Consider the following 23,570-nt stretch of genomic DNA (forward strand, 5'->3'; position numbering starts at 1 on the left):
TCAACTTCCATTTATAAATTTATTTTAAAATAAATTTGTGGGTATTTTTCTTTACAGAGCACAAAGTCAAATGAGAGCACATTATTTCTGGGCTTCTTAAACTAGGACACATATTAGGAGCAAGGGGTGAACCAAGATAACACAATGTGTTGTCCTAGAGAATATAATTAATACAACAATACCTGCTAAAGGAAAAACTTCTTTGAATTACAATTAATTATGGAATTAGAATGCACCATTTATATCATTATTATGATAAAACAGAATTAAACCATTTCAATGTCATGACTGAAAGAAGTTTGAGAAGTTTTTGTTAGCAAAAAAGCTGTGTGTGTGAAAAATGCAAAGCAGTATTCAAACATGTCATTTCCAGGTTTCAGAATCCATTCCCCTCCACAAAGACAAACAGCTTTCAGGGCTTATCTGCATAAAGTTTCATTTCCTCAGGCCTTTTTAGAAGATGAAATATGTATTAATAATAACGTATGAATTCTCTCAAAGAAAATATCTTCTTAGAGGTTGTCTAAAAAGGCCTCTCTCGAACTTAAAATTTCTGCTTTGTCAAAAGGCAGAATTCTGAGCTCTAACAGTCCTCATGACGGACTGTCAGCGCTTCTAAAATCTCAAATCACTCACAACAAACCTCCCTATATATGGCTGAACCTGATTACTGTAAAGTCTCCTGTGACATTTCTTTTGCTCTGATGTTCTACTGATCTGTTAGTTTAGTTTGCTATTTTAAGTCTTCTGCTAACTGCTATTTTATCTGCTTTAGAGATATTTTATTACTTCAGTGAATGAGGCCAATATTAGTAACAGATTCTATGAACAAAGCCACTATGTATGTTATTAGCAGGCTTGGAGCAAAGAAACTATAATTCCATTCCCATTTCCTTTTATAATTCAAACTAAGATGTCTTAAATATGCCTGCATACCCCATTGTGCCTAGCAGTAGATGGTCAAGAAATGACTTCTAAATTGGATTAACCTTCCAGTTTTCACCGAAATACATTATGATTGTATTTCACCTAAATCTAGTCACTTGCATCTCTTTTAACTCACCTCCCTTTAAAATGTAGCTACATAAGGGATCCGCTGAGCACACTTCTGAAACTCATTATTTCTGCAACTCAGTAACAGTAGCTAACACTCCGAGAACTTATTCTGAGCCAGGTCCTTTTCTAAGTCTCTATGACTTTAAAATCCATTTATTAACTCATGTACTCCTCACAAAAACTCCTGCAGGCAGGTCTTATTCCTGTTCTACAGATGGGTTAAGTAACTTGCCCATGGTGCCTCAGCAGTGTAGGCTGTTTCTCAGGTTTGATTTAATGTCAATCCATTGTTCGTGTGATGGTCCCACAAATGCGATGTTTGCTTATATTCCCAGTATTAATTCTTATGGGGAATGCAAATGATGTCCTGGGACGCTTTATAAAGTGTTATATCAAGTAGCTTATTAAAAACTACTGACATATCTCTACTAATAAAGGATCAAAATGACAGATAATACAATTTAATCTTCACTCTCTTCTAACAGCAATGATTTGGAAAATGAAATTTATTTTTCTGAAAGAGTGATGGCATTCTTTCCACAACTATGAAGGAACTCTCCCTACTGTCACATGAAATAAAAGTGAAGTGCAAGCCCTTTCCCTGAGGATGTTTTAACCTGATTTTCTTCTTCACTCAGTACATTCAGAGACAGCTAATCTGAACTGCTGGCTGTCCAAACACTGTCGGTACAGAATGCCATATTTCAGGCTTTAAACTATTTTCCTTAAGTTCTCTGCTTTCACAGTGAAATACATGTACTTCAAGTATAATCTTTGCTGAGTTCTACAATTTTCAGCAGGTAGAAAAAATCATAGACATGGAAACTTACCCCCCCACACACAATGTATTTCAGTTTGGAAACTGAAGTTCAGAGAAAGTCATAAAAATTCAATTTAAGAAAGATTTATTGATTGCCTATAGTGTGCGTGGTCCTCTATTAGACAATGACATTCAGGCACAAAACAGACACAGGCGCCCTGGCCTCAGGTACCTTATGATCTAAATTAGTACAATACAGATTAGGAACAGTAGACAAACAAGGTACATGTCAACTTCCTAGAATCGACATTCAAGTGCAGTAATTTACGTAATCCAAAATGGCATCTAATTCTAAAGTCATTTATAAAATGCATTTGGCTTTGAAATCCACAGCACTTCAAATAAGAAATTAAGTTCCACTGCAGATAAAGTCACAAAGATGCAAATACACGGAAACTCTTAAGAGCCTTGTTAATGACTTTTGTTATTCTGGATCTTCTGTTTTCTTCTTATTATGGTTCGAAGCCTTCGCAATACCAATTTATCAGACAGAAGCATGTCATCTTGTTGTTCTAAATAATCTAGTAAATTTTCGGTCCATTCAAGTGCAGCTTTATGGCTAATATGCTTCTCTGGATTCAGTTCTGTTTTTCTAGTCTTACTGGAAGGCTTGGTCTCAGCAGGCCTGGCCTGGTCCTCCACACCTTCACTGTCAGTTAGGACCTGACAGCTTGAATCATTACTCCGAGAGTCAAACCACTGATCAATATTTTCAAGGTCAACATGTTCACAGTCTTCTGTGTTCTGTAAAACTGTTGCTAAGTTAGCTGCTAAAATGGCTCCTTCATCAATGTTCATGCCTGAATTCTCTTCAGTGCCAGGGAAAAGTTTTTTCCACGCTTTGGTTATGGTACTTGACTTTATCATGTTCCAAGCTCTTGACACTTCATAAATTGCATCTAACACTGTCAAGTTCTTCCAGAACATTCTGGGGTCAATTCCTTCATCCATGTATTTCTGGAGAAGTCCTGCTCGGTAGTATCTTTTTACTGTAGCTAGAACTCCTTGGCTCATAGGTTGAATGAGACTTGTGACATTTGGTGGTAAATATTTCACAATTATTCTGCCATCATTTGAACTCAACAATTCTTCATTTGGATGTGCTGGAGGAAAGTCCAAAAGGAGTACTGCTTTTTCTAGAAGCCCCTTGGATTTCAAATGCTTCTGTACCTGTGGCACAAAGTATTTTTCAAACCACTGTCTGAAAACAGAATGTTCTATCCATGCACTTTTTTGACTGAAATAAGTAACAGGAAGGTTTGAAAGGTCAGCTCCTTTGAATGCACGAGGTTTTTTTGCTTTTCCCACAACACAAAGATTAAGTTTGTGTAAACCAGTGGCATTTGCACAACACATAATGATAATTCTCTCTCTGCTTGACCTATAACCAGAAGAACTCTGCTCAGTTTCAAGAGCTAATGTCCTTGATGGTAGACATTTCCAGAACAATCCAGTTTGATCAGCACCATAAATTTGTTCTGGTTGTAGATTCTCTCTCTCAATGAATGCCTGAAAGTTACCACAAAATTCACTGGCAGCAGTTTCATCTCCTTTTAATTTTGTTCCTTTACCAGCTGCCTTTGGAATACCATGGCGCTGCTTGAATCGAGTCAGCCAGCCAGAGGATGCATTAAAATCACCTTCCATCCCCAGAGCATCAAAAAAGAACTTGGCTTGTTTTGCACAAATCGTTCCCGACACTGGAATTCCATCTGTTTTCTGTTGGTTAAACCATTCTATCATAACTCTGTCAAGTTCTTCATATGTGGACGACTTCATAGATTTACGTTTGGATACCCCACTTGTAGGATCTGAACTGTTGGCATAGTTTATTATCCTTTCTTTGTTCTTTTTAATATCACGAACTGTGGATTCACCAATTCCATATACCATAGAAAGCTTTTTGAAAGAGATGCCCTCCTCCAATTTCTTAATAATGTCAAGCTTGTCCTTAATTGTCAACACCACACGCTTTCGTTTCCCCAACATTGTATCTAATATTTTAGAGAATTACTACAACAGGATCTTTAACAAGTTAGATTTGGACACAATGAGATTTAAAAAATGGTGTTTTAAGATCCCTTTCCTGCCCCACTAGGACCTAGATGGACAGTGTGTTGGCCAATTTCCAGGCCAAGCCTATGTGACTCTCTTCACTTTGCTCTTTTAAAATTTACAAACTTAAAACAACAAAGACTAGCTCCAATTAATCCTATCTTCTATCTTGCTTCTCCTAAGTTTAAGATCTTTTCATGAACTGTGATTTCAATGGTGATGACAACCCATACTGAATTAGCAAGGTCTCTAAAACAGTCTTATTGTGTACTTAATTGTTTTTGCCATCCTATGGGTGAGGCTCTATGTTAAAGGAACTAAGACACTGGTGGACAAATTTGCAGAAATGTGCTAGGGAACAAAGTTTTTAAGACAGGACTTGCAAACTTAGTAAGAAATTATAATGGGAAAACTCACCCCCTGACTGCTGTCCTTGTCAGGCAGGGCACTGTATGGAATGCTGCCTCCCCGGGCAAGGACTGCTACAGGTTACGCAAGACAGTGATTATGGAAATCATAGGCAAGCAGGAGAAGGCAAGCTGAACAGAAGTGAGCAGTGCAAACAAGGCTGAGAGTGGACAAGCAAGAAACTCTGTACTTTAACACGACACAAACTTCTACCTAATGTGTTTGGCAACTGAAAAGGGAAAAGGCTGACCAGAAGTGGTGGCACATGATTAAAATAGAAAGCATTAAAAAAAAAAAAAAAAACTTCATTGGCAGAAACCAGGACTCATGGTAGAGAGTATGGGGTGGAAGGCTCAGTGAAGATGTTACGATAATCCTGGTGAAAGATGATCCTCGATGGGCCAACAGAAGCAGTTCCTGTCGGGGGCTGTATAGGCACTCCAAGTCTCCGAAAACCTAAAGGAAAATACCAAAAACATTTTTCGTTCAATATCAGGGACTGTGGCATTACCCACACCTATCCTGCAACTGTGTTGAGAAAATTAACGCCTCCTATGAATGTGATGGCTAAATACAACAAACACTGCTTTGGGGCATTACACACACAGTGTCAAGGAGCAGGACCTGAATTGCCTACCTCCTGAAATTAAGAGGTCAGAGAGCAGCCGTGTTAGCGAGGGCCTTTCCCCGCAGAAACGCGGGACGTCTTTGCTCATGGAGAGGGAGCCCGGATTCCTCCGTGGTCGCCAGCAACCAGGATGTCACCACCGAAGCCAGCCAGCGAGGGAGAAGGCGCTTGGCCCGGCGAACACCAGTCCGCGGGCCGGAGGCATTGCTCTCCGCCTAAGACCAGACCAACCTGAGAGCAAATGGAGTCTCCCGAGGGAGGCTGACACCGGCGGCGCGGCGGCGGCAAGCAGCGAGCGTCGCCGCCGGAGCCGGAAGGCGGGGGATTAGGGGGCACGCGCGCGCCCCCGCAGGAACGTTGTGTCGGCGAGGGGGCGGGGCCTACGCGAGCGAGCGCGCGCGGCCCGGGGGCGGGGTCTCGGGCGGGGGGGTGGGAGGAGGCGGGCCCAACCTCCTTGGAGTCTCAGGGCGTCGCGTGGCTTCTGCTAAGGGCCGGGCTGCTCCAACCTGCAGACTGCTTCGCCCGCCAGCAGGGAGCGGTGCAAGCTCACCTTGTCTTAGCCCTTTTCCCAGTGTCCCGGCTCTGTGGGCGAGGCTTCCCCCCACTCTTACGGGGAATAAAAGTCGCACCCTCGGAGGGCTCACGGGAAAGCTGCGCCGCCTCGGGTGCCTTGAGCGGGATGCGAATGGGGCAGGGCGAGCGCACGTGGACCTTGTTTACAAATAGCGGCCCGGGCAACCGCGCCTCGCAGCGCAGACTCCCGGGAGTCCCCAGCCCGCTCGCCAGGACAGGACGAGCCGGAGCAAGAATCCCGAGTCAAGGTATAAGCGGGGGGTACGCGGCTGCTGGCCGAAGGCAGGGAGGCTGGCTCCCCGTGGGGAAGGGGGTCAGGCGAGGACGTAGGGCTTAGCTCTGCAACATCCATCCGAGCGAGCCCCGGAGAGGTGGGGGCGCCGCCGAGGGCGGTCAAACTGCGTATCGGGTCTCCTTCCTGCTGGGTTGCTCGTGGGTGAAGTCTCAGTCTCTGTAGAAGCGACTCTGTGCCAAGCTGACAGAGCTCGGGAGACGTGAGAGCCTGTGGGAAGCTCCCTTGTGAATTTCTTGCCGCTCCCTTCACTCTCTCTGCTTCTAGGTAGTAGTAAGGGAATTGCAATTTAACAAAGACTCCCTTGGTTGGTTTGAATCCGAGATACACTACGTTTATTTTGGGGCGTTTTAAATGGATCAATTGCGGGCACCTGTGCCGTTATAACCGCTGCGAGGGACCGTGCCTTGCCGGACTCGCTTCCCCGCAGGGCCGGGAGCCTTCCCTAGAGAAGTGAGCGGCTACACAGTCCTGCAGCACCTGTTTACCGACAGCACGCCTGTAGTCTGTCCTTTATTACTCTTTTTTTATACAATTTGAAAAAAATGCAAGAGTCTTTTAGTTAAGCCTCTCGAATTTCTGAACATAAATGTCTAACCTTTTTCTTTAACATAAAGTAGCATAGTAATTAGTCATTTATTTGCAAAGGCCACTTTGTTGCCAGAATATTTCAAAAGGGATCTGACCTGAACCGTCTTACTGCGGAGATGATTTTAAGGCTTCTAACTCTCTGACTTCCTCGCCCAAACTGCTCATTTTCCTTCCTCAAAATCACAGCTTTGCCCCATCTGACATGTTGGAGAATCTTTGATCTCCTAGTTATACTGAAGTTGTAAGTGGTTTTTGACAAATGTCTGCTTTTCCTCCCCCTCCCCACAACCAGTCAGTCTTGGTCCACTATATTGGATAAGATGAAACGTCGTGCTAGTTTAGTATCATTTTAAAAAGTCAGCCTCTTTTCTGTGATAGTTGTGGTGGAGGTGTTTTAGTCACTAAGTCGTGTCTGACTCTTGCAACCCCATGGACTAGACTGTAGCCTTGCCAGGTTTCTCTGTCCGTGGGATCCTCCAGGGAAGAGTGCTGGAGTGGGTTGTCATTCCCTTCTCCAGTGATAGTTATAAGAAGCGTGAAAACAGGTGTATCTGTATGAAACGTTATTCATTCCTCAGAAGGAAAGGGGGCTGACATTACATGTAGCCAGAAGTGAGCCTGGTTATCCCCCGTCACAGCCTACTGGTCCCATAATATTCAAATAAAATGAACTCTGCCTCTTACCTCTATCCCCCTCTATCTCTGGGGTTTCATTTCCTTCCAGACACCTCTCAGATCTTCTCTGTTTCTGCTGAATTCTCCAGCTTGCTGGTTTCTTATCTCTCATAGCTGTTCCCTTTTCATCACCTTGTGTAAGTTCAAATTTGGAACATAGCCCACATTTCTTGTTTTCCTCAAAACACTACTTCGTAGGAGACCCTTGTCTGCCCAAGACAGCTTTAGACAAAATTTTTTTCATCCAACAGACTTGTTCCTTTTTGTTGGGGGGAGGGGTCACTAATTGCAGCAGATACATCAATACATTAGCTATAAGAGTAAGGAGACCTTAAAATAGAAAGCATGTTAGCCTTGTTTTATTAAGAGACTGGCTGGCCACAGGGAACTTCTTACTGCCACTTCTTTCCATTGGGTGTCACAGCCTTGCTCTGTCTTGCTGTGCTGTCCTTCCCTTTTCTCTCCAGCATTTTTCTGTCTCAGGGTCCCTTCTGTCCTCTCTCAGCCACCTGTGAAATCTTACAATTCTTCTTCCTTTATTACACAGAGCAATTTTATATTCTGTATCTGTTTTCCAGTTGTCCTTACCCTAATCAAAAGACACGTCACTCCTTGTGGAATTTTGCCACCAGTATTTCTTTCCTTCTGCATATATGCAGTCTCTCCTAAATCCTTCTGATAGTACTTCTAATAGTAAAGTTTGTGTTACCTCTGTTTTATGTACAAGGATGCAAAGCCTAGAGAAATGTATGAAGGTATCAAATGTAGGTTGTTGAATGGAGATTAATCTGACTTGGAAGTGTGTTCTGCCCACACTATCACAATTGAAGTATTAACTCAAACCCATGAAAAGAAGACAATATACTTGTGGGGTTTTTTTCTGAAAAATTAAAGTCTCAGTTTATTAAAATAAAACTTTTGACAATAACCTACCAAAAAGGCATTCTTGCTTGAGAGTACTTCTAAGTCTGCAACTGAGTTCATCAGACACAGCATTTGGTTTATGGAATGTGGGTTTTCTTAAAATTACTCCAAATCACCTGAAAGTGGCTTATGTTTCTGACCATTTACAAGCCCTAAATTTATTCTTTATGTATAATAGTATTGCAGTGGAATAGGAAACCTCTAAAGTAAATTCTTGATTTTATAGGAACTGCATTTTAGGTTTCCATTCAGTTCATCACTAACCTTGTGCACTTGGAAGTTTTTGTTTGATACCTGAAATTAACTACTCCAGTAAGCTTAGGATGAGGACATGTTAACATCCTTCCATGTGTATTAAACTGATTTAATATCAAGTAGTATTTCTCTGTTAATTGAAAATTTTACTGCCAATGGGAAATCTGTCACTTTCAAAAAAATGTACTGTTCCTATTTTAAGGGACATAAAATATTAAGGGAAATTTTCAGCTAAAAAATAATTTGGGGGTATGTTTTAGTGCTAACAAGCTGTGAAACAAGCTCAAGCTGGGAGTCAGGTAGAGCTTATTATAGGATTTGGGTAAGGTGATTTTTAGAGACGTTTAAAGAAAGTGAAGGGTCTGTTCTTGGTTAGGTGCTGTAAGAGAGCAGAGGCAATTTGGCTATTAGGCATCTTCATTTTTACCCCAGAAGCCAGAGGAACAGGCTAGAATGCTCATTGGAGAAGAAGCAGTCATCAATAAAATGAAAGTTTGTACTTTGAAGTCTCTTTTAGCTGTAAAGTTATTTTACTGTATATTGTAGACAAAAGCTTAAATTATTCATTTTGATTATAAACATTTTCTTTTAAATAGTTAAAGGTGGGAACACTTTCCCACTTAAATTTCTTGACACAAGTGTGAGGTCAGATTGCTCATCGGAAAGTCCTTTTCCTTAAAAAATGAGAAGGTTATGATCTTGAAAGGTGACTTATACTCTTGTGTTGTATAGATGCTCAGTAGGCTTTTGTGGCTTCCCTTGTGACTTGGCTGGTAAAGAATCTCCCTGCAGTGCGGGAGACCTGGGTTCGATCCCTGGGTTGGCAAGATCATCTGGAGAAGGGAAAGGCTACCCACTCCAGTATTCCGGCCTAGAGAATTCCATAGACTATATAAGCATGGGGTCACAAAAGAGTCAGACATGACTGAGCGACTTCCACTTTCAAGGGGCTTTTAAACTTAATTTTGTTTTCCATGTTTTTTTGTTGGCTGGAGGTAGCTTTTCAGCTGATAGGCAGTATAGGCACAGATATGAGAATGAGTTCCTGGGAGGGTAGGAAAGATTTAATAGGGTCAGAAGAGGGAAAACTGCTGGTGGAAATGTTAAAAGTTAGGAAAGCAGGTGGATATAAATTGAAGAACCAGTGAATTGCTGATTGATGTCAACAATGTGGGTGGGGAATTTGAGTGAAATTACTTACTGCCCACCTTATGTTTCCAAACTTGCCCAGTGTCCAGCTGTTTGCTAAAGGAGCCCACAGTTTTGTCACGTGGATCAAAATCAGGTTTATTGAGAGCGTCTGGTGCCTCCCTCTCCCTCTCCATGGCAAATGAAGCTCCATGGTTTCAGGCTCCTCATTCTCCTTCTTTAGCCTACATAGTCTTCTCCTTCTTCTGTTAATCTGTACATCTTTCAAGTTCTAGTTTGTCCCCAAAGCTGAGTTTTTCAAGGTTCCTCAGACCTTATGGGTGAGAATCACCTAGTGTGTGACTTATAGATTCTGGCGCCCACTCCAAGGATGAAGCTCAGGGATCCTTATTTTCAGTGAGCATCACAAGTGCTTGTAATAGGCTAAAGATTGAAAGCCTTATACATTGACAACCACTGTGAATGAGATTCCTCTCTTAAAAATTCTTTTGGGAGAGTTTTTCTTTTCTCTTCCCCTCCTACCTTCTTAAATTATATGCAATATTTGAAGGAAAATGTAAAATACAGAAAAACAAAAAGGGAAACAGTCATACCAATATTCAGAAATAACTACATTTAATATTGTGTGTATCCATCCTGTTTCATCAGTGTAATTATTATATGTGTAATATGTGTATGTTTATGCATATTTCAGTAAGAATTTGAAGTTATGTACATAAATTATATACATGTGTTTATTAACACATTATAAATATTTTAGATATGTTGATTCTAATCAACCAAATACCATCAGAAACACATCTTTGCCCAATTGGGCTTACTACTGAACAGAGAGTCTCAGAAAAGAGGGACTCAGGTAGAGCTTATTATAGGATTTGGGTAAGGTGATTTTTAGAGAGGTTTAAAGGAATTGAAGGGTTTGTTTCTGGATGGGTGCTGTTAGAAAGCAGAGGCCATTTGGCTATTAGGCATCTTAATTTTTACTCCAGAAGCCAGAGGAACTGGCGAGAGTCCTTGGAGAAGAAGCACTCATCACTCTTGCTAACCTGGAGAGGAGGGTGTTTGGTCATTTTTGTGGTCACATAGCTTTCCCCTTCTTTCCTGGTGAGATTTTCTGTTCAGGCAGAGTTAAAGAGTGATCTTGTTTTTGTCTTGTTTGATTGCAGTCATGGAGAATCCTTCTCTCATGTCCATGAAATTAATTACATTCCTCAGGGTAACACCATACTTACCTTGTTCAAAGCTTTCAACACATACTTGAAGACTCCAAGATTCGAAAAAGTTTAACTAATAATTATTAATTCTTTCAACCTTGAAGCTATCCCTAATGCAACTGGGTAGTCATTGTAGTTCCACCTTATGAGACTCCCTTATGCTTGAAGATGATGGTTATTAACGCCTCGTGATGGTGTTCGGGAAACTCAGTTTTGATCAATTCTAGAAGTTTTTATCACCCAAAAAGGATACCCCCTTTCCCTCCCATCCCTCTGTCCTCTTCCTCAGCCCTTGGCAACCACTCGTCTTGATGGATTTGCCTATTCTAGATATTTCATATAAATGGAATCATACAGTATGTGTCCTTTGTGACTGGCTTCTTTTCCTTTAACCAAATGTTTGCAAGTTTAATCCTGTTGTAGCGTGCATCACTACATCAATTTATTACTAATTGTTATATGGATACACCATGTTTCACCTCTCTCTCAGTTGATGGCCATGTAGCTTGTTTCCACTGTTTGACTATTATGAATAATGCTGTTGTGAACATCCAAGTACAAGTTTTTGTGAGCACATATATATTCATTTCTCTGAGGTGTACCACAGACTGGAGTTGCTAGTTCATGTGGTAACTTTATGTATAACCCTTTGAGGAGCTATTTTCTAAAGCAAGTCACCATCTTATAGTATGTGAGGACTCAATCTTATTCAGACGGCTGTAACAAAATACCACAGATCAGGTAGCTTATACACAACAGAAAGTTATTTCTCACAGTTCTGGAGGCTGAGAGGTCTCGAACCATGGTGCCAGCAGATTTGGCCTGATGGCTGGTTAGGACCGACTTCCTGGCCTTCTTGTCATGTCACCGCTTGGTGGAAGGGGTGGGGAATCTCTGTGGGTCTCTTCTATTAGAACCTGTTAGTGAAAGCTCCACCCTCACACCCTAAAGGTCTTGCCACCTCAGGCTGTCACGTTGGGCATTAGGATTTCAGCGTAGGAATTATGAAGGGGCGTGGACCATCAGACCACAGCAGGGTCCAGTGCCTCCACGTCTTCGCCACCACTTGTTATTGTCTTTTCTGTTCACAGCATCCCAGCAGATATCAAGTGGTATCCAGCTGTGGATTTGCCTTGTGTTTCCCTTATGGCTTATTGGAGCATCGCTTGATGAGCTTATTTACCAATTCGTATCTTTTTTTTTTTTGCAGTGCCATCTATTCAGATCCTTAGTTCAGTCTTTTATTAAATCATAATAGAGTTACAATAATAAGTTTAAAGTGTTACAATTTACTGTTCTTCCACTGCTTTCCTGGTTGTTCTTAGTTGCCCAGTCATGTCTGACTTTCTGTGAGTCCATGGACTGTAGCCTGCCAGGCTCCTCTCTCCATGGGATTCCTCAGGCAAGAATACTGGAGTGGGTTGCCATGCCCTTTTCCAGGGGATCTTCCCAACCGAGGAATCAAACAGAGCTTTCCAACATTGCAGGTGGATTCTTTACCATCTAAGCCCCCAGGGAAGCCCATGAATACTGGAGTGGGTAACCTATCCCTTCTCCAGGGGATCCTCCTGACCCAAGAATCGAACCTGGATCTCCTGCATTGCAGGTGAGTTCTTTACTAGCTGAGCTAACAAGGAAGCCTGGCTTTCCTAGAGGGGAGACATAAAGAACTTGCTGAGGAACATCTCTATATCTAGCCCAACTGATGTGGACAATATTTCTCATGATATGCAGTCACTTAAGGATTCTTGTGATAAATTCTGGCCATCTAGTCAGAAGAAAAAATTATGACTTCTGGATGAAATTAGGTGGCTCAGAGGTTAAAGTGTCTGCCTGGAATGCAGGAGACCAGGGTTCGATCCCTGGGTCGGGAAGATCCCCTGGAGAAGGAAATGGCAACCCACTCCAGTACTGTTGCCTGGAGAATCCCATGGAGGGAGGAGCCTGGTAGGCTACAGTCCATGGGGTCGCAAAGAGTCGGACACGACTGAGTGACTTCACTTCACTTTCACTTTATCTGACACAAGAACTAGATATGTCCATTTCAGCATTGACTTAAACCCATGAGCTTTAGTTTGTGCTAAATTGCTATAGCTAACTCCTTTTGAATTTCTTGTATTTTTCTTTCTCTTATTCATTCATTGTGTTCTTTTTAGTTTTGTTTTAGTGGTAACTCTTTCTATATTACAGTTATCTCAAACGTTGTTTTAGAAGCATGTAAACAATAAAATTAAGAGATCAGACAGGCAGTACATCTTAGTGGTAAACCTTATGTATTCTGGAAACAGTCTCTGGTTTGCCACCTACCAGTCCTGGAATCTCCAGCTGGTTATGTATAGGTTCTTTCACATATGGAAAATAAGACTAAAAATCATACTGACTTTGGTTTTTTTGTAAGCATGAACTGAAGTAGAAATTGCTTTGCAAAGTATCACACTCTGCACTAAGCACTAAGTATAAATACTAGCTGTGATTTTATTATTTCTTAAATCTTTTGACTAGAAGGAAATACTTGCACTCTTTCAACTTCTTAAGAAAAGAGACTTTGAAAGAAACTAAAAGACAGCAACAGTGCAAAAGGCCAAATTAATTTGTACACATATAATGATATTGTAAAATATTTGCAAGAGTGGATTGTGTATCTATGATTGTCATTATAAGGAGATTCACAAAACTACTATTCATGAAAATTCTCATTTCATGAATCTAAACAGTTGTACATTCTTTCTTTGATTTAATCCTATTGAATAAATCACAGCATATGCTACGTTTTGGGCAGGTTTTTAGCCTGATTTTAGTTATCTGAAGGGTATGGTAAACATATATTAATGAAATGTGGGTATGGTGCAATTGACAGTCTTCAAAGAGTCATCCTTTTGGAGATATGTTTGAAATATACTTTATTATTATCTTTTTCTCCTTTGTAAAATAGTGGCAGAGTCTAACTCTGCCCTTCCTATTAATATTTATTTTATCTCTCAACTTAAACCCTGACGCTAAAATTCTGAAAGGTGGTGGTAGGTGATAATTATATCTTTTCCTTGGCTTTTCATATTTTTCCTTTTTTGCTTTGTTTCATATGGGTGTGTATTCACATATATCAATTTATGTGTGTGTGTGTGTGTGTGTGTATATAGGTATATATTTTTCCCTACCCTTTTCTTTATAATGATGCTTGTAGATCTCACAAATTTCTATTTCCCCCTCTTTCTTTATCTTCTACATTGTGTTCTTTTCCTTTGGGGATGTAATAGTGAAACTAGCTAACAATTTGGAAAGCCCCTGTCAACAGTGTGCTGAATTGATGTGCAATTATATGATTGCTTCTTTTAGAAAAAATTTATGGATTTATTAAATCTATCATTATAATGCTGACTGGACTTTTAAAATTTCTCACTTCAATTGGTAGTTTGTTTCCAGTCATGTTAAAAAGAAACAGGCTGATAAATTTAACAATAATCTCTGTTACCATAACACAGGAATTATTTTGCACTGACCTTGTTCTGAAGTTGTTGGAATTTTTTTTTGTAACCAGGAGACAACTTTAATTTATTATTGCCACAGTCCCTGAAGAGCAAGTTTTTAGGTAGTTTTTTCTGACGTACCTTTCATATGCGGTATTGAGACTTTGACTAACCAACTTTCCTCCCTTCCTCCCTCCCTTCCTTACACTTTTTATCTTTTTACTTTTGAGTTGAAGGATTCCCTTGTGCATATTTTGAGAGTCTTTGCACATGACTATGAAATTGATTTTTCTCAGTTCAGTTGCTCAGTAGTGTCCAACTCTTGCAACCCCATGGACTGCAGCACACCAGGCTCCCCTGTCCATCACCAACTCCTAGAGCTTACTCAAACTCACATCCATCGAGGTGGTGATGCCATCCAACCATCTCATCCTCTGTCGTCCCCTTCTCCTCCCGCCTTCAATCCCTCCCAGCATCAGAGTCTTTTCCAATGAGTCAGTTCTTCACATCAGGTGCCAAAGTATCAGAGTTTCAGCTTCAGCATCAGTCCTTCCAGTGAGTATGCAGGACTGATCTCCTTTAGGATGGACTGGTTGGATTTCCTTGCAGAACAAGGGACTCTCAAGTCTTCTCCAACACCACAGTTCAAAAGCATCAATTCTTCAGCACACAGCTTTCTTTATAGTCCAACTCTCACATCCATACATGACTACTGGAAAAACCATAGCTTTGACAAGATGGATCTTTGTTGGCAAAGTAATGTCTCTGCTCTTTAATATGCTGTCTAGGTTGGTCATAGCTTTTCTTCCAAGGAGCAAGCGTCTTTTAATTTCAAGGCTCCAGTCACCATCTGCAGTGATTTATCTCTGGCTACAGCAGTTAATTGCTTGACCACTAGGCATTTTGTGCTCAGTCACTAAATTGTGTCCAACTCTTTGTGACCCCATGGACGATAGCCCACCAGGCTCTTGTGTCCATGGGATTCTCCAGGTAAGAATACTGGAGTGAGTTGCCATTTCTTCTTCCAGGGGATCTTCCCAACCCAGGGACTGAACCCACATCTCTTAAGTCTTCTACATTGGCAGGTGGATTTTTTTTTTTTAATCACTCATGCCACCTGGGAAGTCCACTAGGCATTTTACCATATTCCAGTGAAGGGAAACACACATTGTTATATATAAAGTGGGGATTTGATAGCAATTCATATCTATAAATAGTGATTAAATTTTTGTTGTGGTTATTTTAGTCACTAAGTTGTGTCTCACTCTCCTGCCTCCCCATGGCCTGTAACCCGCCAGGCTCCTCTGTCCATGGGATTTCCCAGGCAAAAATATTGGAGCAGGTTGCCATTTCCTTCTCCAGAGGATGTTCTCAACCCAGGAATCAAACCAGCATCTCCTGCATTGCCAGACAGATTCTTTACCTCTAAGCCACCCAGGAAGCCAAAACAAACAAATAGACTATAGTAATGTGAGATATTCCTACTGAACAGTTAGCTGCCACATGAATGTACAATAATGTTACAGTAATGCTCTTTCCGTCTTTCCTAACAGTCCATAATAGTCTAGCATATTCATGCGTTTTAATGCTTTATAATTATAAATTATATCCATAAAAAGTCCACTGTTTGCAATGATGTTTTCTTAGCAATTACTTTATTGTTAAATAAGTGACATTTTGAGTTTCAATTCTGTTTATACATCTTTCCAGCAGTGGTTGGGCAATAATTTGATTTCTGAGTTTCAAATATTTTTTCATTATAAAATGGGAATGATGGCATTTGCATCCTATGTTTTTTTATGTTGGTTGAATGAGATAATACAGGTAAATGTGCTTAGTAATTTTAAAAAATCTCTTTTGCTTTAGTATTTCTCAGTTGGAATATTGGTTTACTGTTTATTCCTTGTAATTAGCAATGATATTCATAATGCACCTTTACTCTTTGTCTTGTCACAACTGGAAATCAGATGTGTTCTAAAAGGGGATTTGCTGATTGTAATTTATTGCATTTGTGAGAACACTAATCTCAGAGAAGCCTAGGTTTGAAACGTAGCTTTGTCATTGTTGGCTGTCCTTTGCTGATCTTCAGTCTCTCATTTGATAAACATGAATATTACCTATATTGTGGAATTGTTGCAGTAACCAAATGAGAGCATATGTGAAAGACTTTGGCAATAAACAAACATTAGTGATTGTTTCAGAGAAGGCAGTGGCTCCCCACTCCAGTACTGTTGCCTGGAAAATCCCATGGACGGAGGAGCCTGGTGGGCTGCAGTCCATGGGGTCGCTGAGTCAGACATGACTGAAGCGACTTAGCTGGAGCAGCAGCAGTGATTGTTTCCTATACCCCCTCACAAGTTAAAACAACCTTTCATTCTAGTTCTGGGGGTTATTATTCAGTTAATATTTTCTTATTAGCACATCATTTACTTTTTTACTTTTCTGGATTTTTAAAAATATTTATTTATACCATGTTATTTATTATAGTCTCACAATGAGTTAGGTACTGTGCTGGCCACAGGTCATATATTTTAAAACATTTTTAATAAAAAAAATGTTTAGGTAACTAAATTCTTATTTTTTAAAAAATCAGAAGTTACTGCTTTAAGGATTTTAACTTAAAGGTTAAGATTTGAAAAATTCAGTGGAATCTTCCTGATTGAGGTTGAAAATGAGGAACTCAGATATTAAAGACCACAAACATATTTTCCATAAGCACTGTACTCCTTGTTTCTTCTGTTAGAGATTTTATATGCTTGCAGATATAATTATAGAACATAATTTTATGTTCTAATTTTTTATAAAAATATAAGTATTATTTTTCCAGTGGTCTTGAGATATAAACGATGTAAACATTGTGTAAGTTTCAAGTACACAGCTTGATGACTTGATATAGGGGTATATTGTCAAATGGTCACCACAGTAAGTTGAGCTATCATCACCTCACATAGTTGCATTTTTTTTCTTGTGATGAGAACTTTTAAGATCTACTCTCTAGAAATTTTCAAATATACAACAATATTACAACTAAAGTCGCCATGCTATATATTACATCCCCAGGACTTACTTATCTCACAACTGGAAGTTTGCACCTTTTAACTACCTGTTTACTTCATCACATATTTATTCTTCTTGACTCTTTTTCCTCCTTCAGATCTCCAGACTTTTTCTCTGAAATCCCTTAGAAGCTGTATTCATGTTCACACTTTTCAGTTCTTTGTCTGATGACTCTCACGTAATCCCTATTTCTTTTAACTTTTAAATGATCCCAGAATGCTTGCAGGGGCAACCCAAGATTTCGCTACACATTTAATACATTAATTGTGCAAATATTTATGTTATGAAACTTAACAGGAAATTGAATAAGATAATGCCCTATCCCTCAAGGAGTTCTCAATCTGGAAAAATATGTTTGCAAACAAGAGCAACATCATGTGTAAATGTTATACTAGTGGTTGAAATCAGACATGGGTCCACCAAAGGGATAACTTTCATCAGGAATGCTAATGACGCTGGTGCCAGGCTAATGATGCTGGTGCCAGGCTAATGACACTAGTGCCAGGCACTGAAGTATGTGTGTTACTTCCCCAAGTGGAAGGAGGAGACAAGGACGTTCTGGTGAACAAAGGTTCTGAAGTAAGAAAATATAAGCCTTACTTAATTCCTGGGCAACAATGTATTCATTTCCTATTGCTGCTGTGACAAACTACCACCAAGTTAGTGACTTAACATAATTTTATTTACTGTTCAAAAGGTCCGAGGTCTGCAGTCAGTTTCACTGCGTTAAAATCAAGGTCATTCCTGTCCCTCTAGAGGCCACCTTCCTTCCTTGGCTGTGGCCTCTTCCTCTCTCTGCAAGCCAGTACCTTCAAATCTGAGTACAGTTCCTCTAGCTCTGACCCTCCTGTCTTCTTATAACTCATGTTATTAGAGGTGTCACAGTGGTAAAGAATCGGCCCACAATGCAGGAGGCCTAGGTTCAATCCCTGGGTGGGGATCCTCTGGAGAAGGGCATGGCAACTCACTCCACTATTCCGGCCTGGAGAATTCCACAGACACAGGAGCCTGGTGGGCTACAGTCCATGGGGTTGCAAAGAGTTGGACATGACTGAGTGACTAGCACTACTACTACCACCTTTCGATTAGGTGATACAGGATAATCTTCCCCATCTCAAGATCCTTAATTTAATTACATCTGCAAAATCCTTTTGCCATGCAAGGTTACATATTCACAGTGGGTATTAGGATGTGAACATGTTTGGGGGGTTATTATCCAGCCTACCATGATCAGAAGACTAAGGTATATAATAGCAATAGCAATTTAAAAAAGAAAAATGGCAATTGAAAAAAAAAGGAAATGGCAATCCACTCCAGTATTCTTGCCTGGAGAATTCCATGGACAGAGGAGACTGGCAGGCTACAGTCCATGGGGTCACAAAGAGTTGGAAACGACTGAGAATTTAAATTTGAAAAACCTTGAAGTTGTGTTAAGGAGTTTGGAATTTCATCTATAGGCCTGCACTTTTTATTCTTATAAAAGTTAAAAGTATTGGATGCTCACTTCACTGTGTACACACTCAGAATCCAAATACGATTAGATGGATGAACAAAGAACCCTTGAACCCCATCTGTGGAGCCCTTAGACCTAAAAAGAAGCAGGAGAGGAACACAGTAAAACCTGTTTCAGAAGTATAGAGATGTAATTGTACCAGAGAGATACTGATGACATCCACATTTAAAATATTTAAAATTTTTAAATGGTTGTGGGAACAGAGAGGAAATTGATTTGAAAAACTTTTAAGAGGTAGAATAAATAGGCTGTGGAGATTTTCTAGGGAGAGATTAAAAGAAGCCAGAGGAGGCTGAAGCAACCTTTGAGATGTTTATGAAAATGATCCTACTGTACATTTCCTACTGAATTTTTTTCCTACTTCTTGCTGACTTCTGGAGTCTACCTGAAATCTAATGCAATTTTCTGTTCAAACATGTTTGCCAGCTAATTAATATCTCCTTTTAGTAGGGTCACTGTATAACAAATAGTCCCAACTAGGACAATGATTTTTAGAACCATTTTTAAAATATTAAGTCAAACTTACTTTAAAACACCAAGCTAAAATTTGTTATTTCTTTATAGCTTCCAAGGCCAAAGGTATAATTCACCTCACTAATACAGTTACTTAAACCAAAGGTGAGAAAGAATTCAAAATTACTTTTGAAGAGAGACAAAAAGCCTCAAGTTTCTTGTGGTTCTGGATTTATACAGCAAATTTGAAGACTGATCAACACTGGCAGTGACTCACATTATTTTCAGTGCATGGGGATGATGAAAGAAAATTCAGCACATAAGAGGAAGATAAGAAAACTCCGTTCATGGACAGACAGTTTTTTCTTATTGCTACTTAAGGCTGTAGTCCAGAAAGTCCCCCGGTAGATGGAGTGTGCTGGGGTGGTCAACAAAGCCCTCCTTAATTCCCATTTCATGAATTGGCCCATGGGACTCTGCCCTGGTATTAGTGCAGAGGGAAGTGAAAAGATCTTTTCCAGTGTAAGACAGACTTTGGTGAGTCTGGGTTCTTGGGACCCTTGGGGAGAAGATCCTTCTGATACTCTGGCAATAGGCCTTGCTGGTACCTCCCTTAGCCTCAGCTTTCCCAGAGCACTTTTAAGAGTAAAAGAGGATCCAATTAATAATTACATTAAGTCAGCAAACATAAATTGAAACTCTCCCAGGCAAACTGGAGTACCCACGTTATTAGGCACTGCTCCAGTGTCTTGGAAAACAAAACTTTTAAATCATTTTTCATACCTCTCATGACTAGGATGATATGTTTTTTGCCTCTTAAGTTAATTATCCATCTTAAGAGTTCTTTCTACAAAATTCATGTGACTTATCCTTCACTACATGAATTCAAGAGCTGTTCATCTCAGCTGGATTATTACTAACAGAGTCCATTTATCTGTATGGAATCTCCTTCCTATCCTAGCACCTTCTCATCAGATGTGCAGGTGAATATGACACTAGGTGAATAGCCACCGTGGTGGCTCCATTGGTAAAGAATCCACCTGCAGGAGACTTGGGTTCGATCCCTGGGTTGGGAAGATCCTCTGGAGGATGGCCTGGCAACCCACTCTGGTATTCTTGCCTGGAGAATCCCCATGGACAGAGGAGCCTGGTGGGCTACAGCCCATAGGGTCACAAAGAGTCTGACATGACACAAGTTTACTCAAGCTATTCATTCTACTTGAGAACTTAGGGTAGTTACTCATTGTTTATGAGGTCAAGCCAATGTTTCTTTGCTTTTCCGGTTAGGTCAGTTCCCCTGCTCATCACACAGACCCACGTTAGATGCTGTCTCTTTCCCCTTCCATCCTAGTTAGTGACCTCTGTATAAGTCAGCTCAACACCTGCCTTCTTGATGGTCTAGCTCCAATCACTTTCGTCCATCCCATCTTTTTCTGTCTTCCAATTTTAGACTTTTCTCAAAGACTAAGTGCTCACATTTCAAATTTGATTATACAATTTAGTATATCATATTTGGTAATTGAAGGATTAAGACTCAAGTGCCTTCAGGAGCCATGAAATAGTTGTAAACTGAAGCTGGCAGAATGACGGACAGTAGGTATTGAGTGCCTGGATAATCTTATGGGTAGAGAAGCCTGGCAAACTACAGTCCATGGGGTCACAAAGAGTTGGACACAACTGAGCAACTGAGCATGCACACACGTTGATTGCTAGCAATAGTAATGTTTACCCATGTACAGGTCCCTGGCCTTTCAAATCACTATGGAAGTGATACAAAATGGTCAAACAGAATACCTTCACAAATTGTGCCATTGATGTCCTACATATTTTTACATATACTTCATAGTTCAAGTAATACACCATTTCCTGTACATCTCTTTAGCCATAATTCCTAGAATATTAATAAGGTACACATTGTGCATTGTATCATTGTATATACGTGCTTGTGAAATTGAAAAGTTAAATTATGGCTTTAACAAATTTATTGGGAAAGTAAAACTTTTCCAAAAAATTGAGTATTAAATAAATAAGCTATGAGGATATATTGTACAACACAGGGAATATAGCCAATATTTCATAGTAGCTATAAATGGAGTATAACCTTTAGAGTTGTGAATCATTTTGTTGTACACTTGAAACATATAATGTCGTAAATCATCTATACCTCAAATTAAAAAAAAAAAATGTGACTTGTTTCCCAGGTCTGAGGCTTGGAGGATTACCATAGATATTTAGTGCTTCCTGTTCCCAAATCAGCCCTCTTGTCAACTTCGTAGTGGGCTGGGCCCTGATTTTCTGCTGCTGTGGAGACTGGTGTGGTGGATCTGCCTTGGCTTCCAGGCAAGAAGGAAATTATGTCAAGCAGTCTAGCCTCAGCCAAGAGGCATGCTGAGAGTTGAAGCAGAGCTCTAAATAGGACTAGAAGAAGGGGCAGTAGGAAGCTAGTGAGGAAGTAATAGAAATGCAGGTCAAACAATGCAGCTTAAAGAATGACTCACAGATTCGGGGTTTCTAAAGTTTGGGTTGCGTCCAAGAGTAATGAGATCAATACTCAAAACCTGAAAAGACAGCTGAATTTTTTACTATTGTAGTAAGGGAAAGCTATGCTGGTCAGGCAGTCTTGTGAGCAGAGCAGACTGCTATCTTACTTAAGAAGTGTGGCATTAAAATTGGTGCAGTTTTGGGGGGTGTTGGCATCATCCAAAGGAGAGTAGTTATTCCAATAAAGTGTTTATTGATTGGTTGGCACTCAGAGGCATGTTTATTAGAACTTTCTTCATTGGCCAGAAGTGATGGGTTGGCTTAAAAAACCAATCGGTTTACTGAAGCAGGTTACCAGTTGCTGCTGCTGCTGCTAAGTCGCTTCACCCGTGTCCGACTCTGTGTGACCCTGTAGACGGCAGCCCACCAGGCTCCCCCGTCCCTGGGATTCTCCAGGCAAGAACATTGGAGTGGGTTGCCATTTCCTTCTCCAATGCATGAAAGTGAAAAGTGAAAGGGAAGCCGCTCAGTCATATCTGACTGTTAGCAACCCCATGGACTGCAGCCTACCAGGCTCCTCCATCCATGGGATTTTCCAGGCAAGAGTCCTGGAGTGGGGTGCCAGTGCCTTCTCCGGGTTACCAGTTGAACAGGTTTAAATTAGTTGTGTTGGTTATTGGTTTCCCTGGCTACAAAGTAGTCAATCTTTTCCTAGGACCATGGTAATGTTTTTTCTCCTGAAGTGGAATGGAAATGCATCTAAATTCAGAACAGAGAGGAGATCATCAGCTTTAAACTGGTCCTTTTTCAGGGAAACCTTTCAGAAAATACATAGGAGAAGGTCCAAGGTCTGATTCCACATCATGTAGCTGTTGTCACAAAGCAGATTAACTCACCCAATAAAGACTTCATTCCTACTGTTTTCTAAGGAACCAGAGTCCATAGACTGGTCTTTCAGTAGGTATATGAGGACTCTAATGCCCAGTAATGAGCAAGGGTCAGTGAACTTTATAAAGGGTCAGATGTAAATATTTTAGACTTTTGGGTCACGTGTTCTGTCTGTGTTCAGCTACTCAGTTCTGCCGCAGTATTGCTACCGCCAAAGTATCCATATGTGTGTGTGAACGGATGCATGTGGCCAGATTTGGTCTGGAGTAGCTGCATGTGGCAGGGCTTTCCTGGTGGCTCAGTGGTAAGGAATCCACCTGCCAGTGCAGGAAACTCAGGAGACCCAGGTTCAATCACCGGAAGAAGGAAATGGCAACCCACTCCAGTATTCCTGCCTGGGAAATCCCGCGGGTAGGAGCTGGGCAGGCTACAGTCCTTGGGCTCACAAAAGAGTTGGACACAGTTTAGCAACAATGACAACAACAAAGCTGTATTTGGCACTCAGGCTAGTTTTCTGACCCTGATATAGAACAAGTACATCCACTCTGAGGGATCCAAACACCAAAATATCTGAACCCTTCTGCTTGACAGAGAGTATATAAATACGAAATAGTTGCTGACTGGCTGACTTCTGATATCCTGTCTAGCTGAATGTCATTGATTCTGGGCCAGGTTGGGAGTCTCATTGAGAAATAGCTGGGATAGGGCAGGAGCTGGAGTAACGACTCCAGCTTGGAGGCTTTTTGGACCCCAAAAAAGTCTCCACTGTCCCACTTCTAACGGGCCACCAGTGCTTCATGCTACAGTTGCCAGCTACCACAAGTCACCCTGATATTTGCTGGTCTCTGCTACATGGCTAATGGTACTGTGTCTACAGACTACTGCTCTTCTTCTGGCATCTGTTATAGCTACTCCAGGTAAAGAGATTGTGCCCTTTGATGTCCATTAGCTCTGCCATCTGACATTAGAGGGATTGGCTTCAAAGCATTTTTTTACATGTTTTGGAGGCTGGAGGACGACCTGGTCCTTTTAACTTCCTCCATGAATCTTCCTGGGTCAAAGGGTGATTTAAAT

General features: G+C 40.7%; 2 protein-coding genes across 2 annotated transcripts in view; one reads left to right on the plus strand and one right to left on the minus strand.

Moving 5' to 3' along the window:
- Positions 1-5,279, minus strand: TIGD2 (tigger transposable element derived 2). Its single transcript, XM_040237861.1, has 2 exons — positions 4,977-5,279; positions 1-4,795 (listed from the first exon to the last, which is right to left on the minus strand). Exon 2 carries the CDS (start codon positions 3,863-3,865, stop codon positions 2,288-2,290), a length of 1,578 nt encoding a protein of 525 aa, XP_040093795.1. The 5' UTR covers positions 3,866-4,795; positions 4,977-5,279; the 3' UTR covers positions 1-2,287.
- Positions 5,280-5,565: 286 nt separating this feature from the next.
- FAM13A (family with sequence similarity 13 member A) overlaps positions 5,566-23,570 on the plus strand; it is a 338,407-nt gene continuing 320,402 nt past the window's right edge. The window contains exon 1 of the mRNA XM_040237865.1: positions 5,566-5,788. The gene's annotated coding sequence lies outside the window, so the exon portion shown is untranslated. The remainder of the gene's footprint in view (positions 5,789-23,570) is intronic.

This window comes from Oryx dammah, unplaced genomic scaffold (genome assembly GCF_014754425.2).
Source record: "Oryx dammah isolate SB20612 unplaced genomic scaffold, SCBI_Odam_1.1 HiC_scaffold_3, whole genome shotgun sequence".
Lineage (NCBI taxonomy): Eukaryota > Metazoa > Chordata > Mammalia > Artiodactyla > Bovidae > Oryx > Oryx dammah.